Source organism: Serpula lacrymans (genome assembly GCF_000218685.1).
Source record: "Serpula lacrymans var. lacrymans S7.9 unplaced genomic scaffold SERLAscaffold_12, whole genome shotgun sequence".
NCBI classification, from domain to species: Eukaryota; Fungi; Basidiomycota; class Agaricomycetes; order Boletales; family Serpulaceae; genus Serpula; species Serpula lacrymans.
The window spans coordinates 100,396-116,888 of record NW_006763301.1 but is presented as its reverse complement, the minus strand read 5'-3'; the positions used below and the strand labels follow the sequence as shown (position 1 = coordinate 116,888).

General features: G+C 44.0%; 6 protein-coding genes across 6 annotated transcripts; 3 read left to right on the top strand and 3 right to left on the bottom strand.

Moving 5' to 3' along the window:
- Positions 1-370: 370 nt before the first annotated feature.
- SERLADRAFT_397857 (uncharacterized protein) lies at positions 371-1,704 on the bottom strand (the record flags this gene model as incomplete). The annotated part of the gene is made up of 5 exons (XM_007321816.1): positions 371-491; positions 547-994; positions 1,054-1,278; positions 1,329-1,427; positions 1,480-1,704. Coding segments are annotated over 4 exons (748 nt in total), but the record flags the coding sequence as incomplete, so codon positions are not given.
- A 118-nt stretch (positions 1,705-1,822) lies between these two features.
- SERLADRAFT_475312 (uncharacterized protein) lies at positions 1,823-3,412 on the top strand (the record flags this gene model as incomplete). Its single annotated transcript, XM_007321815.1, has 7 exons — positions 1,823-2,129; positions 2,186-2,272; positions 2,324-2,384; positions 2,446-2,513; positions 2,568-2,621; positions 2,674-2,748; positions 2,804-3,412. The coding sequence occupies 7 exons, from the start codon at positions 2,084-2,086 to the stop codon at positions 3,292-3,294; spliced, it is 882 nt and encodes a 293-aa protein (XP_007321877.1).
- Positions 3,413-4,620: 1,208 nt separating this feature from the next.
- SERLADRAFT_452057 (uncharacterized protein) lies at positions 4,621-8,223 on the top strand (the record flags this gene model as incomplete). The annotated part of the gene is made up of 5 exons (XM_007321814.1): positions 4,621-4,644; positions 4,828-5,532; positions 5,585-5,625; positions 5,676-5,846; positions 5,903-8,223. The coding sequence occupies 5 exons, from the start codon at positions 4,621-4,623 to the stop codon at positions 8,133-8,135; spliced, it is 3,174 nt and encodes a 1,057-aa protein (XP_007321876.1).
- A 39-nt stretch (positions 8,224-8,262) lies between these two features.
- SERLADRAFT_397844 (uncharacterized protein) lies at positions 8,263-9,015 on the bottom strand (the record flags this gene model as incomplete). Its single annotated transcript, XM_007321813.1, has 4 exons — positions 8,263-8,358; positions 8,406-8,626; positions 8,679-8,763; positions 8,824-9,015. The coding sequence occupies 4 exons, from the start codon at positions 9,013-9,015 to the stop codon at positions 8,263-8,265; spliced, it is 594 nt and encodes a 197-aa protein (XP_007321875.1).
- Positions 9,016-9,501: 486 nt separating this feature from the next.
- On the top strand, positions 9,502-12,651 carry SERLADRAFT_441308 (uncharacterized protein; the record flags this gene model as incomplete). The annotated part of the gene is made up of 10 exons (XM_007321812.1): positions 9,502-9,989; positions 10,041-10,349; positions 10,403-10,791; positions 10,839-11,021; positions 11,073-11,200; positions 11,245-11,751; positions 11,800-11,836; positions 11,906-12,323; positions 12,370-12,526; positions 12,583-12,651. 10 exons carry the CDS (start codon positions 9,502-9,504, stop codon positions 12,649-12,651), a joined length of 2,685 nt encoding a protein of 894 aa, XP_007321874.1.
- A 903-nt stretch (positions 12,652-13,554) lies between these two features.
- SERLADRAFT_410481 (uncharacterized protein) lies at positions 13,555-15,000 on the bottom strand (the record flags this gene model as incomplete). Its single annotated transcript, XM_007321811.1, has 5 exons — positions 13,555-13,752; positions 13,916-14,089; positions 14,135-14,566; positions 14,614-14,775; positions 14,803-15,000. The coding sequence occupies 5 exons, from the start codon at positions 14,998-15,000 to the stop codon at positions 13,555-13,557; spliced, it is 1,164 nt and encodes a 387-aa protein (XP_007321873.1).
- Positions 15,001-16,493: the final 1,493 nt, after the last annotated feature.

The following is a 16,493-nucleotide window of genomic DNA, read 5'->3' as shown; positions in this document are numbered from 1 at the left end:
ATGCTTGGTCTGATGGTCGCTATGAGTGTTTTGTCGATGCAAGAAATAGAGGAGAAACATACAAGACTGTGAATGCAGCACCATATGCAATACCGGTTCCGATACTAGACGTAGGTTAGAACTGAGTATCAGATTAATTTTATGAAAATTTACCTCAGAAGCCAGAGAGCTTCTTGTGATCTAGTAACGAGGGTCATCCACAGGTATGTGAAAGCAAGTACCAATGTGGCTCCAGTAAGGAACGACATGCGGCTCACGATATGTTTACGCGGGAAGCTTATGGCACCGGACGGTAGATAGGATGCAACAGGCGAGATAAAGTCTGCTAGAGGTCCAACAAGCAAACGAGAAACGGTGTTTGCGACTGAAAGAAGTCTAACTTGTGTAGATGTCATGATGTCTGCCGAAGGTACCCGGGTGATAACTGGAGTCCCTTTAGCTGATGGGAGAGAAAGGACAATAGTTCCAATATTGGAAATGATCATCTCGCTCTGTATATAACTATCCGTCAGTAAATCGGATATGATTACTCCTTGTAGTACCCACCGATCCAAGAATAACAAAAACAACGAAGGCCAATAACCAAAAGTTCCGATCCTTAAGTAAATCCAAAGCAGAACCATTTACTTCAACTGGAACCACTTGGACTTCTACTCCGGGGATAGATTTGTGGGGGGCTTGAAGAAGGGCAGTGCGTTCATCAACATCAGCTTGTTCCTCAGTGTCCTCCACTGTTAATTGCAGCCTCGTATTGTCAGCGAGATCAGGTATCCGTAAAGTCATGGCTCCAAAAACATGAACGCATCCGCAGGTGATAGCCAGGAATCTGAGGAAACTAGTTACGTCGAGACCCGAGTCCTCATACGAAAAGAATCTCGACGCTATGATAGATAAGAACATAGGAGATAATCCAAATAATGCCATGCTGGTTCCGGAAGCGATTCCTATATAGTTTGGGAAGTTCTTAGACGCTGCAAATACCGACGAGAAATATCTGGCGCCATGCATTATTAGTTGTTGACTAGAGTTTGATTTAATGGAATGGAAACTCACGAGAAGACTGTTGCGAGACCGGCCATAAAGAAGAACCCTGTAAGACGATGGAATGAACTAGCGGAAGGCTGAGTTATGTCGTCAGGGGTCTTCGCTATCTCCCACGAGAACATGCCATATCCCGTTGAGAACAGGCAAGCAGATATGAGGGAGCAAGCCCAGGGGCCAAAACGATCGACTATCTTGCCCACGACGGCGGCAAATGGATACTGCCCCATCATTCCACTAGTTCATACATCACTTCAGTAATCGAGTGAGAGAAAGGCAGTACGCACGCCAGCGCTATCGTCGTGAGCTGAGGTTGTGTGAGCTTGAGGTGAGTCACTAAAGCCGGTGACATTAGTGCGAAAGTGAAGACTCCTCCTGCAAAGATGCTAGCCAAGCAACAATTCAATATTTGCACTAGAAATGTAAGATATGACGAACGCATTTGCTCCAATCGAGATACAAGTGAGAACCAGTCGTGCATGGCGTAGATAAGACCTGTTGGTCAGTACAGGAGAAGTAGGTTGTGTAGAAATATCCATAGTAAGTTGATTGTGTGGTCTTGCGGATACCAGATGATGGTACCAGCCCTCGATAACGATGTGGTGGTTGTGGTTCTGGCTGGCAGGATACCTGACCGTGACGAGTGCTAGTAGCGCTAGTACTACTGTTGAGCGGTGTTCCGAGGACTGTCCGAGGAGCCAAGGCTGTTAATCTGGGAAGTGCCGGATTATGTCAGCGAACCGAAAAAGGCACAACTGATTTTCTTGACAAAAGCAAACTTGAAAGTCGTACAAAAGCCATTGTCTTGAGTCGCCCTCGATTCACTTCCCAGCGCGTGTCAGAGACAATGAGCAAAGTAATGTAAAACGTGCATCACCATCGGAATTCACTAGCTTGAAGCCCATTCCTCCTTCTCCTCCTTAGCTTCATTACTTTTATCCATACTGCGTATCTTTGAGAGATCGTTATTTTCTTCTATCGCTTGGATACGTTCATCTCTCTTCGCAGCTGCCGCTCTTCCTCTCTTTACTTCTCTGACCTGATGGAATTTCCTAACGTATTCATGAAAACACGGGCTGTGGCATTCTGTTCGTGCTATTCCATTCCATCCTTGCCAGTATTCTGACCCTCTTTTAATATCTAGCCTTTATCATTATCGCGAGTTTTTTGTGGGTCATACTGTTATCGTTAGAGCTATTTACTCGATGGGATGTATCAAGCACCTCAAACAGTGAGTGGACTAGGGCCCCAAGTAAATTACAACGACTAACACGGGTGGCAGGATCGCTGGTTGTTGTATTATTATTGGTCAATACGATTACGATCATTATGCTTCCTGTACTGTGAGTTATATACCCTATCTTAAAAATGGATGGATCAACGTATATGCTGCTCAATGAACAGTTTATTGCTTGGCTTTCGCGTGTGGCTAGATGCAGCTCGCCTATTTTTTCTCTTGATAGCTCACATAGGTATGTACCAGCTTGTTTTGTATGGGTCGACGGTTATAATGAATACTCTTTTAGGAACGGCCGCGGCGTTCACCTATTGGAACCCTAAATTTCAATGTCCAGACCAGAGTAAGTTTCGTCTGGTCACCTAATGTGCTATTAGACTGACATATCCGTTTAGCTCCCGACCAATATGGCGTATGTAAACTCATCAATATTTATACACTGATAGGGTGCTGGATAATCCCTGTTGTTTGTGAGTTTCATTTCGCAACTGATAACTCCGTCCTATCTCATGTCATTTCCTTCAGTGGTCCTATATTCTGGTATTCTTGCATTTACGATTTACCGTGGGTATCCTATGGAGGAAGAAATGCAAGGTATCGACAATTCTACAGTGGGACGACAGTCCATACTACCTATCATGAATCCCGAGAAGGAACGGCGGCCTTCTACTACCAGCAATTCAAGTATATCGCCCTTATCAAAGCCAGCCCATATCTCATTCAGCATGCCCTCATGCTCTTCGTCTTCCCCGGTTGGTCGGTTGAGCTTGGATCCACATCGAATTTCCAGCAAGCACCTTACACCCGCTAGCCGTGATGTAAGGAGGTTTACTGCCGACCACAAATCATTGACTTCTGCTGCTGATGCTGCACTACGACGACATATATCCAGTCCTGCATCTTCTTTCAACCCTGATCGCATGCAGGTTGACATGTATCAGAAAGAACCTATTGCGGGCAATAGTCGCCGGTCAGCGGGACGGCTTTCCAAGCCCTTACCGCCATGGTATTTTTAAAGACGCTGCGCACCACTGAGGCAGCTACTGTATCAATATAATAAAATACTGGATGTATTACTGTACTAATTTTGCAAGTGTAAGGGAAATCAATGAAAAATGTAGTATTATAAGAACATTCCGAAGTGTGGAACCAGTTTGTGACCGATTTAGACAGAAGCATTGGCGAGAGGCACTGGTATACTGATCTGTACCTTTTGCTAAAAGCCTTGGTGCTGGCATTCACCGCAAAACCTCTATTGCATGCCCTCTGACCATCCAGTTACTCTGTAACCGACGTTCTACGTTTGGAAACGTCCTATTCAACTAACTTCTGCGTAGCTAACATTGGTCCGCGTAAATGTCCACGTCGAATTGGGATCCAGTTGCAGTGAAGGTCAGTTGACATAGCAGACTCGGTACGCGTTCCTTCACATAAGCTGAAATACTTTGGAGGCTCTCCTTAGATTGACAACGCAACGACTCGGCCAACTGCAAGGGAAAAAAGACTCTGAAACCCACAATGCTAGAAGTGATATTGCTGCTTTGTTGAATAAAGGCAATGTTAGTGTTGCTCGCGCGAAGACACAAAACTTGCTTCATGACGATGCCATCGGAGATGTACTGGAGGTGTTAGAGATGCAGGTTGGCGTCATCCTGGAGCGATTCGGTGAATTAGAAAGGTAAGCCGGGTCAAGAGAATGTGGTGGTGATGCCTGATAGGTATTGGTCATTTTGCCAGTGGTAAGACGTCGAGTCCACCATTTGTGGAAGCAGCATCAACTATCATATATGCTGCTCCACACATAGAGTCCAAAGGTCTGCAGTTCTATGTTACTCCTATCTGGCACTCACAGCCTCACACGGTCTGGGTAGACTTGAACGTTGTTCGCGACGTTCTTGTTCAGCGTATGGATCCGAACCTCGTTCGCTCTATCACGGGAAATTACGAAAGTTATGTCTCTTTACGAGTATGTCTATCACCACACCACACCTTTCCTTTGTTTTTGAGCCATCCTCTAGGTAACTCAAGCTTTATCTACTTCTCTTCCTTCTGCAGAGAAAGTAAACAGTTATTTGATGAACATTGCCGAAATACATGGTATCAGATGGCAATCTGAGCCTTTGAGGCAGGATATGTATGTTCGTGATAATTATATGCGTCAATATTGGACTAAATGCCGCGTCCCAACAGTGTGAGCACGGTCTCAGAGATACTTGACATTCAACTATCACCGTTAGTGGATCTTCCACGTCTTCGCAAGTTGTGCGCTCAGGGTACGTAGGGAATAAGATACCATACTCAGACCTACTAAATATATCATCAGGCCTCCCTGACGATCCTCCATGGCTCAGACCGCGAATATGGAAGTAAGTCTCATGCTTTGTCCGCTATGCAGTGTCCTGTTCTGACTTCAACAACGCAAGGCTCTTTTTTGGAATATTACCCGTGCTAAAGTCATCATGGGGGAAGACTATTGACAAACAACGAGACAGTTATTATGTACGTTTTTAACATCAGGTTCGCCTTTTAATTTAATTGAGATATTTTAGGACCTTGTTCGTCGACTTTTACCTCCTTTGGCTAATCTGCACCCACCGACCACACCTCCAAGTGGACCTGACGCAACTTTAGTCAATGTTGCAAATTCAATATCTCGTTTACCTCCACATTTGTTCAGGGGCCTGGCTGCCGTATTAGAGGAATCGTCTATCTGCCCTCTGGATGACACTACAGACGAGAAAATCAGGATTGATTGTGCAGGCAACCTGGACTCGCGACTTGAGCTTATTGGCAGTCGAAACGCGAATGTACTACAAGCTATCAGTATACCAGAAATACGTCTGGAGGCCAACGTTCATGATTCGGAGATTTTATCAGAAAAGGCTGGTTCCTTTTCATTTCGCAGGCCCGGAGCTCCTGCATCGCTACCATCTGGAAAAGTATTGAACGGAACTCACGCAAAACCTCATGCAAAACACATTTCTGCTTTGCATCGTCTCCTATACCTGCACTCATGTCTCAACCCTGCCAACCAATCACCTCATATACCGTCTATACTTGTACCATTGTACTCGGTGCTCCTGCAGGAGGCTGAACTGGAAGACGTGGCACATGCGGAAGCCGACACATTCTGGCTATTCGAAGCTGTTATAGGAGAAGTTTCTGAGTTGGAAGATGAAGAAGGTGCGAAAGTGTGGATGAAAAAAATTAGTGAAAGATTGGTACTTGTTGATCCAGAACTGGCGGCGGATTTGGTATTATGTTTTTTCTTTGCCCTAATATGTCTATTGACCTTTGTGTCTTTAGCATGCCAAGGGTCTTGATCCTGCCCTTCCTCATTATTCATAGTATGCTTATTTCCTCTCCGAGAAAACTCCCAACACTAATGCACTATTAGCCATTGGTTAGCATGTCTTCTAACGCAGACATTGCCTCTATCCTCAGTGCTTCCTATATGGGATGCTCTATTTTCTTTGCCCACCATGACGCGCGACGCGAATCCGAAACTAGAGTTCCTGGTTGACATGTGCACAAGCTTGCTCATCCGGGCAAGAGCTCCCTTATTACGGTTCGTTTCACATTCATGTCCTTCAAACATTCGTTTCTAATTGATGAGTTGCGTAGACTTGGGAAGCCAGCTGTTAATAGTCACGACCTTTGGGCTGCCGAGTATTCTAGACGTCCCCCTTCACCATTACGTCCGTGGGAACTTAGTGATGCCTTCCTTCAAGGGATGACTATACTCAAGCTTTACCCCATCGAAGCTGCTGGTGGTATAGATGGGGTTCTTCGGGCGGCATCTGATTTGGCTAGTCGTCGGGATGAAAATAGCAGAAATCAGAAAGTTGAAAATCTCAGCCTAGGCGCTCGGATCAAGGATACTATGTGGAGAGGGTTCACCAATCAGGTTACTATAGTAGTAGACGAAGCATCTCCGGAGGAAGACGTCGAAGAGGATGAAGAAGACACAGAAAGTGATGAGGAAGATACTCATGACGAAGGGAACGAAACAGAAACGCCATCTGCTCCTGGTCTGACATCGCGGCTGGCTAATACAGTATGGAGAGGAATTACTAACCAAAGTTCAATGGAAGCTCCTCCGTCACCAACGGAACCACTTTCACCTGCCTCTTCGCCTCCTCCATCACTGCCAACCTCTCCTATTCTTGTTCCTAATGAAAGTCTTCAACGCAATCTTTCACCTCAGCCTTCATCCCCCCTTTGGAGCTACGCAGGAAAATTGACAGAGTCAGACACCGTCGCCGCCCTCACTAAGGCCAGCACTAACTGGAGAGCGAAAGCCATGGATGTGTGGGCTTCTAGAAAAGGAAGTGTTACACCTGTTGGCTTACTGTCACCTGCGAGTACGACGTCAGAACTACCAAGTGCAACAAACAGGTGGATGTCACATAGTCAAGATCGCCTGTCAACCGGTTCTCTCCCGGCCAATCCGGTCAGTGTCTACTCACCTCCACCACGCCCGAAACATTTCCGGTCTCCGCGAGAAAGCTTCCTCCCTCAACCGCGCAGGATGGGCTCTACAGCTCCTTCCAGTCCAGAGCTGTCTACTGTCCCTGAAAACAATTTCGTACATAAGACGAAGGCTTCGCTGGCATCGTTGGCAGGTTTACAGACATTAGCGCCACCACCACCACCCCCGAAAGCGGGACCTCGCCCACTTTTGTTGAATTCACATTCCCTCATTACTGCCAAAGCCCCAGTCCCTTCGCGGTCGGAAACGAGTACACCAGTCGTCCGCGACCAGTGGTCGGAAGTACTTAAAGCGAAAACGCATGCCTTACGACAGGGGTCCATGTCATCGGTGTCATCACTATCGCCTTCAGAACCATTTGGTAAAGTTCCTTCCAGAGCGGGAGGTGCACGGTCAGACTGGGATTCAGACGGTGGTCGCAAAGTACCCATCAATCGTAAATCTGTGTCGCCCATGGCTCCTGTCTTCCGTTTACCACATGAGCGATGGATATCTCCTAGGTCTTCTGTCTCTGGTGCCTTATCAGATGCAGGTAGTCCTTTCCAACGAGCATCACATCAGAACAGATTGGACAGCATTGATGCAACGCAGGGATGGCGGAACGTCGATAGCTATGACTCACCTGCGACGGTATCTTCCCCGCCAGTACCTCCAACGCCTGTCACTATAGTCACTCACGAGAATGATGTCGTTATTACCAATGGCGAGCATCATCAAGATCTGGCCTCCTTCAAGCGTGACACCGTTCCACTATCGCCTGTACAGGCTCGAAGGGCCCGCAAGAAGACGCCGCCTCCAGCGCCGAGAGAGGGTGATACTTCCGACTCGTCCTCATTTTCCCAGGTCTCAAAGAGTCCCCGCGTACGCTCAAAGAGATTCCCGTCTCGGCCTGCCAATTTGCGAATACGAGAGAATTCGCGGCCAAACATGACGGAACAAAGATCCCCCAGCTCCCAGTCCTTGGTACCAGTATGGCCTGAGGACCATGATTTAGCTCCAACACCACGGGCAGTTGACTTTGGCTCTGGTGAACCTTCATCTGCTTCTCCCACATCTCCCCGGTCATTCCGTCGAGTCTCCGCTCGAAAAACGTCAGGAGATGGGTCTGAAAGCCGATCAGCTGATGGACAAGGGGTACGTTTGCGCAAAGTATCTACAGACGGTGCTACACCAAGAGTCCGAAAGGTATCAACCGGGAGTAGAGAGGTGAGACGATCTAGGGATAGTGCTGCCGAGGAAGGTGACGACGAAGGATACGACGATTTGCTTAGCGCCTATGAAAGCGAGGAGAGCGGCAAGAAACTTGCTGTCTCATGTTCTGAAAACGGAAAAACTAACGAGACCGATGAAGATGATATTCTCTGAGCAATTTTTACACATCGTAGTAGTAATATAGATCCTAGCCCAGATGTAACGCTAATGCTATTCATGCCTGTTTTGATGTCATCCACAATTTGAAGTCTATCAAGTCTTACTCGAGGGTATCGTAGTGCTAATTTCTATCTACAGCATCTGTACCTCGACGGAACATGACGCGCTGTACCCCCTGGTATACCTCAAGCAGGACAGGAAAATAAGGTAAAATATTCTAAAATAAATATGAGATTACTTCGTTCTTCAGCAAACGAAACCTACCTCAAATGCAACATGTATTGACAATTCATTAGATGATCCCGATCGCTTGAGGGCAGCGATGAAAAACCGAACATTGAACCTGCGTAGTCCTTCATGGATGACGAAGTCTTCAAGCGTATCCAGTGGAATGAAGTTTCGAGACACAAAGAAAGGCTCTAAAGAGGGGAACCCGCGATGTGATTCTATCTGAACACCATGGGGAGGAAAGAGCATCACAGATTCTGGAGTAAATGTCAGAAGCGGTCACGCTAAGCTTAGGAAGACATGACACACCATAAAGGACTTGGTTACACCTAGACCATGCGAGTAAGGCAGTAACGAGAGCGATTGCCGATAAAGCAAGGGTACTGTCCCACACCTGCGGAATGATATGAGCACGCTACAAAACATGACATGACTTGTTTGAAGGAGTACTGACCGTCAGCCATACAAAAGACAACGCCAAAGGCAAGACTGAGTCAAACCAAGTCCAGGTTTTGGCTCCGTTGATGACCCTGCCGCTTCCATCACGGGCCAGATGCCAGTTCTCAACTCGATATTCCCAGAATCCTGGCCATTCTATGATCGAGAACTCAGGATGAGTGTCAGGGAGAGGGCATGTGCGTCGCATGCATTTATTAGCAGCCAGTCTCTATGGAATCTGCAAACCTCAAAGTACTGGCAACCAGATTTTTGGTTTCCGGGGTGTGCGGTCAAAGGATAAGCGTGTGTAAGAAGAAACTTAACCGTGGCTTGAAGGAGCTTGAAGGTCGGATAGCCTACACATGGCATGCCGTTCAAACGCTCACGTTCCCACACTGTAAATGGTATACACCGCAAAAAAAGTCGGATTTTCAACCATGGATATTTCCAGCCAATCTCCGGATGTTCTGGTGATATCCACGAGATATTGACCGGATATCCGAAGGTTGATATTTTCTGAGAATACACTCATTTTTGGTGCATATCAACAAGATATCCATCGAGGACTTAGGTGTTTTGCCATTTCAACTTGTAGACCTGTAAATCTTGAAAAAATACATACTTATCTAGATGACTAAGTCCTGTACACTACAAGATAAGTCAAATTACTCGTTTAATCAAATACCACCATAAGATGGACTCTCAAACTGAAGACTCTCAGTTCAATCATGAAGACAGTATATCAACTCAACTGATTGCACCTCACTTCAACTTCGTCTATAATGCCGAAGAGGACAGCATGCTCGATCACAGCTTCACCGGGCATGAAAGTAGCTGCAGTTTCCCCGGTTACCAAGGCACACATACACATGTACGAGAAGTTCCTCGAATCCCACCTTACCTGATAACAATCATGCGAAGACACATCACTTGTTCGCGTTTTTTCTCACTAATGGTTGCCAGAGCACTTCAAGATGCTTCCTCTACATTCTCCTCTGCACGAAAGACCATTGCTTCCATCCGCCAACACCTTCAACTTGAGCAAGATTGCAATCGCCGGGTAAATCAAGCCATTGGCAATGCCTTATCAATCATTCGATCGGCAAAACGATCGGTTCACCAGATTAACGTGGACTATGAGAGGAGTCGGATTGCAATGGAGAATGAACCAACTCCCACCATGTAAGTCTTAGCTTTCTCTTTCACTCTTCATTGCTAACATTGACTAAGCAGCAGCTTATCTATTAAACGGCGTGCCCTCACAAAAATCAGCCCACTCAGCATGGGTTCCACTACCAAAGAAGACTCTGAAGACGAGCTACTTGTCTGCCTCACAAAGCCTCAAATCGACGAACTTGTTACTTCCTTGGCCTCAAACCACACTACATCAAGCTCTCGGCTGACACAAAACACAGCTCATTCCAGCATTGAACGCAAAGTGCAACATAATGGAACATATGAAGATATCAAAACAAGACCTGGATCAAGGCAGAAGTTAGTGGAATGTGAAGTCGGGCTAAGTATGACTATAAATCTTGATTGGTGCATAGTTTATTCTGTGTGAATGTCTCAAAACTAACTCTGGGTTTTCACAGGTTCGGCATCACAGACAATAGGCCCCATTCAAGTGGGGCAATCTACATTTCATTCAATAACCTCCACAGATCTGTCCGTTACCTCTGGCACAATATCCACCTCGCCATGACAATCCCTGGACCAAAAGAACCAAGCCTCGAACAACTCAACCACATACTTGATCCACTCGTTACCGACCTCCACACTCTCTACAATGGCATCAAAATGCGGATGCACGGTCATCAGATTCCACCTCAAGTTAATAGTATTGCAGCCATTAATGCCTCAGATGTGCCAGCATCACGCAAACTCACTGGTGCCGCAGGACATAGCCACAAAAAACATCCATGTAATGTTTGTGATACCACCCTTGAAGACATCAATACACCCAAAGGATATGATATTAAGAGTAAGTCTCTACACCATTTTGTACCGTTACTAAATATCTTCTTTTAGACTTCAAAATACGAGATAATTGGGCACAATTGAAGCATGCTCATCAATCCTTACTAGCTAGTACAGAACGAGCCCGAACAAAAGTGTTAGATGACTACGGCTCACGTTATTCACTCTTCAACAGTCTACCTGGGTGGTTACCAGTCAAAAACACGCCTATAGATTTTATGCACAATTTTTACGGTACATTTCTTTTTATATTTCTCTTTAATATTCAAACTAATCACGGCTTAGGTATTGTACACTCAATCTTTGATGTGATTGTGAAAGGATATCTCCTCAATTCGGCTGGCTGGAGACAATTTGAAGATGCAATCAATTCTGTTATATGGCCCTCAGGTATTGGTAGACTACCAAATAATGTACGTCTTTTATTATTCTATATTCATATACTAATCTTAAATAGCTTGGTGGGAATCATTCTCTGCAGAAAATGTATCAGTGGCGACGACTCTGCAATATTTTCCCCACTATACTATGGCTTTGCTGGAAGGATGATGAAGACAAGATCAAACAAACACCCCCACCTGTACCCTCACAAACAAAATCCCCACCAAAGTTCAAGTGTGGCCTACAAATCATTTACAATGCGGCACTCTATCTCTCTCTTGCTGGATGTATATTTGCATATCAATCTATTTCATCCACTGACATTGAGCGTGGTCAACATTATCTCCAGAAGCACTGCAACACTCTTCAAGGCCTAGGAGTTCATCTCACCATCAATCATCATCTTAGCATGCACTATGCTCCAATTTTTAAGCGCTTTGGTCCAGCGTATAGTTGGTGGCTCTTTGCATTTGAACGATATAATGGTGAGCTGGAGCAAATGAACTTAAATGGGCATGGGGGTGGTGAGATGGAGTATACACTTTTACGTGATTGGATTGAGAAGAATCGTCTCTACGAAATGGTACATCATTTTTCTATTATTCGTTTACTGACATTTTATTTGATTTAGTCTGTTTGTCTCCCTGATAATATTACAGATAAAGAACGTCAAGTTCTTAATTGAGTTTCAAAGGAGAAAGGACTCACAAGGGGGACTCTGCGCAGTCAAATTGCAGGATTTGCTTCAACAAGTCAGATTCTACCTGCAAAGCCTGTGAAGAAAATGAACAACATTCGAAAGCTTCCTCACGTTGAGGTTTACAGGCTCCTGTTCAACTTTGCACAGATTACCTTCCCTGAACTGTCCATTGTGGACAACTTCACAGTGTGCGATAACGCAATCCCATTCTCGGCAACCAAATTTGTGGATTTCTTACCATTTATCATCAAGGATGGTATCCGTTTTGGCTGTCTGTGTGCTACTCGGACTCAAGCTGACCGTTTTGCTTGCGTCGATATTGATGGCTCTCGTGTGCCCTGCCAACTAATATATCATTTCAAGGTTGCATTGCCAGGTCTGCAAATTGTTTATTGGTCAATTATTCAGCAAATATCAGCAGACAAATCAGTGCCTCTCTTGCCGTGGAGTCTTTAGTAAGTTTTTTTCTAATTCCTTTGTTTTCTCATTTTGTGTCTATAGTTCTACAGATCTGGGCATGTATGTTACAAATGTGGAGAAGTTGGGCGAGCTTGAGGTAGTCAAAACCACGCAGATTGCATGTACGGTTGCAGTAATTCCCGTTACACTGAATCATCTCAATGGATTATCTCTATGGGTCATTCATTCATTTGATCGGGTGAATACTTTCTTGCTCTTTCTTTATTTTACTAAGCTTCTGCTTGATTTTATTAGAGTGGTCTGGAGCCTCCTGACAATGATTGGATTGACGAGGCTGAGCAAGAACTACAAGCGGATCAATAGCAATTTAAGGTACAGTATTTCTATATTTTTTTAATCTACTATTCTACTCATCTTCGTTCTCAGCTTGAACCTGTAAGGACCATTTTATCATTTTCTTATCTTCTCTATGTGTTGGTTCTCGAACACTTTTCCCATTACACCTCTGGCTCTAGGGCTAGAGGTATCATTTGCCATTTTACTTCTCATAGCCCTCACAGGCTTTCTTAACCATCGCTACCACTTTATATCACAGATCAGAGACTGGGTATCATTCCCAGCCAGCCAGCACACTGAGTAGGGACTGGTAGTAGGCATCTCGCCAACCAGCTCCAAGCCCCAGTACAGCCTGGATATACTAATAAACACTTTGTTCAGGATTGTACCTCATCATGAGGATACGGTTCCTAAACACGCGTAACAAACCTCTATTATTAGTACAAACCTCTCACCTGCTGATTAATCAAGTTAAAAGTTGTACAATAGTTGTTCTCTCTTTTTCTTATTGGCCGATTGATTCCTCAGACCACTTTTCGTTGATTCTCCTTTCGGTCTGAGGAACAAACAGTTCACTATATAGTCTTACCTATTTATGTATAGCTCCTTAATTTTCTATTACTGAATTTACCCGCTTTACTCCTCAACCAAAAACCCTTGAGCTTACCTCCCAAAATCCTCTACTCGCTATATTTACTAGCGTCTGTCGACCTCAAGCTCATCAAACCTCTTACTCCCTGCAAGAGCAGAAGGAGACAGGTTTCGTTTTTTGTTATAGTTTATTGTTGCCTCACAGAACCTCGTCAAAAAGCTCATCTCAACTCCCTCCCTCAAGGGCTTTTGTTAACTTCAACTGCGCTTTTGTCACAGCTCCTTGGTCATTTCCAGCTTCTTGCTGAGCAACAGTATGAGGTCGTTTTATTTTGATGACTAACTTCTCAGTTGCATTTCCAGGATGTGCTCTCTTACAATTTTTACCACCTGTCTGGTCATCATCCACCGGGTCACTGTTGTCTCCCCAGGCCTTTCCGTTTGGTGCAATTTGGAGGGAACCAATTTGGTAGTCAGGACGCTCGAGTAAGTCCTCTCGAATTTGCCATGCACGTAGCCGGTTTTTGAGTAATTTTGCTGTAGGCAATTTATAATTGCTGATTGTATCACCTCAAATGTGTGTTGTCATGGCTTTCGCTTTGGTAGGATTTGGGTCAGGGATTTTATCAATTTCGGTGAGGATTTGGTGGAGCTTTATACTGGTGAGTTGAGTTTGTTGTATCTTGAAGCAAGAACTTACTAATGGACTGCGATAGTCAGGTGCATGACTTATATAGTTTTTGATTTCAGCTGATGTCGGTCTCCAGTCAGGATCATCTTCATCATCTGACATGGCATTGATGATAAAGGCCACATCGTACTTGGAGTCTTCATACCACGATAATGGGCGTTTCCGGATGTGTTGTTCAAGTTTCTGATTTAGGTGAGTAATCGTTTCTAGGTGACGGTGAAGACTTACTGATTCAGCTCTTGAGTCTCTCACAGCCTTGCTTAAGGCCTTGCGGACATCTCCTTCATCTTCAAGACCCTCTTCCACTACGTCGGCTCCTTTGTCATGCCTTTTGCAATATTTCCTTGACAGGTACTGATATTTTTTGCGAATTTTTTGCCTCAGGTCTTTAGGGAGAACAGTCTGGATCATTGGGGCGGCCTCTGGAATCTCAGTGGGCGCATTATCCATGACCCAGGCTTGGATCTCTTGAAGAGACTCTGCATTGGTTGGGTCATCTGCGGTAAGTGTCCAATTGTAACGGTGATACGGTTTCTGAGTTGAAGGATCCTTAGGCCATTTTTGGTGATCTTTGGATATGCCGAATGGGAAGGCGGGTAGATTTTTTGGCTGGACATTGCTTATCCCCATGTAATGGGAAAAGGCCTCGAGGATTGCATCCTTGTTGGGTTATTAGTGGGTGAGTTTTTTTCTATCTCGACACTCACTCTGACAGGCTTTGATGAAACGGCACCAAGGCTCTTCTGCGCTTGGTCAGCAGACATTGCACCGTCGTTAGGAATCTGGAACGCTCCCTCTCGCAGATCACTGGAGCCCTCCAACACTGTCCTGTCATCACTATCCTCGCCAGCATTTTCATTGTCAACATACTGGACACCTAATATATCAGTAAGTACATTGATTTGTTTCTTAAGGTCTTGATTCTCATGCTTCAGATGTTTGTTGTTGGTCTGTAGGAGCTGAACCTCGGCACTCAAAACCTGGAATCGTTTCGCTGCAAGCCCTTTAAATCCTTCGTGGTCGGCCTTTAGTTCTTCAACAAGCTCAACTAAAGCATTCAGCCGTTGGATATTTTGGTTTGGTGTGGAGGACATGGGGTTTTTGCAGGTTGGGGGGTTTTTTCTTTGCAGACTTGTATATATAAAGGAGAACGAATCATATTTTATTGCCTGCCATCGACAAGGATGACGATCCCAAGCTAGGGACAATTATAAGAACATTTTTGCCAACGAAAAAGCAGTATATAGGAATAAGTATGGTAATTACATAATATGTACAATATTATTCAGTAATTATAATGGAATTCGGAGATATTCATGCACAAATAGACTGTCAAAATGTGCTTAATATTTCATAGATATGTGGTGTAACATATGCTTATTTTGATCACATTTTGATCCTTCAACATCTGATTAACATCTGATCAACATGTGGCGAAAATGTCTAGATTTTCGCCACATGTTGATCGTGGAAAATCTGACTTTTTCTGCGGTGATACAGACTAAAGCCAGATATTGTTCACAGCCCGCTGGAATTAATTCATATGGTTCAGACAAACCAAATTATATACTTTGGCTTATACACACCATATGAATGCTACCTGATATGGGCTGTATAAACTATATCCAAAAGTAATAATATAGTTGCACAAAACTGTACTTAGATAAATAGTTTACTAGAACTATACTGTAATGTAACAATTTGGTTTTCCAAGACTATACCATGGAAACAGGGTATTAAAACCATACCATAGTGATATGTATATATACAACTATACTTTGATAAATAGTGTGGTAAAATCATACTGTAATACACTACTATAGTTGCATAAGACTGTATCTGGGTAAACAGTGTATCAAAACTATACTACAGTAAAGTAATATGGGTGTATGGGACTGTACTTCAGTAAACAGTATATTGAAACCATACTATAACATACTACTATGGTCATATAAGACCATACCTTAGTAAACAGTGTATCAGAACTAAACCATAGTACAGTAATATGGTCGTATAAGACCATATTTTAGTATATAGTATATTAAACCCATACTGTAAGATAACTACTATGATCATATAAAACTATACCTTAGGAAACAGTATGTCAGAACTGTACTGTAGCATAGTAATATGGTTATATGGGACCATACTTTAGTAGACAGTGTATCAGAACCACCTCATATTTAGATTATATGGTTTCACAAGACCATACTTCAATAAATAGAATATAGAAACTATATTGTATTTGAGTAATATGGTTGCATAAAACTATACTATGATAAACAGTTTATAAACACTATACATGTTTTTTTTAGTATGGTTTTGATATACCATTGCAAATGTTATGGTTATATAATACTATATCAATATGGTTGCAGAAAACTAAACTTAAATAAAAATATATAAAAATACAAACACAGGATTTGAACGAACAAGTGAGTCCCAGGCAGCGTGTGATAGGTGTAGCTGTAGCAAAGACGATGGACAAAAGATAAGTGTACCCAAGTGAATGGGACAGCGATGAACATGGGCGATGCAAGGGGATGAACCTTCTCCAGCTCAAAAACTACCCACCCACGCTCCAACC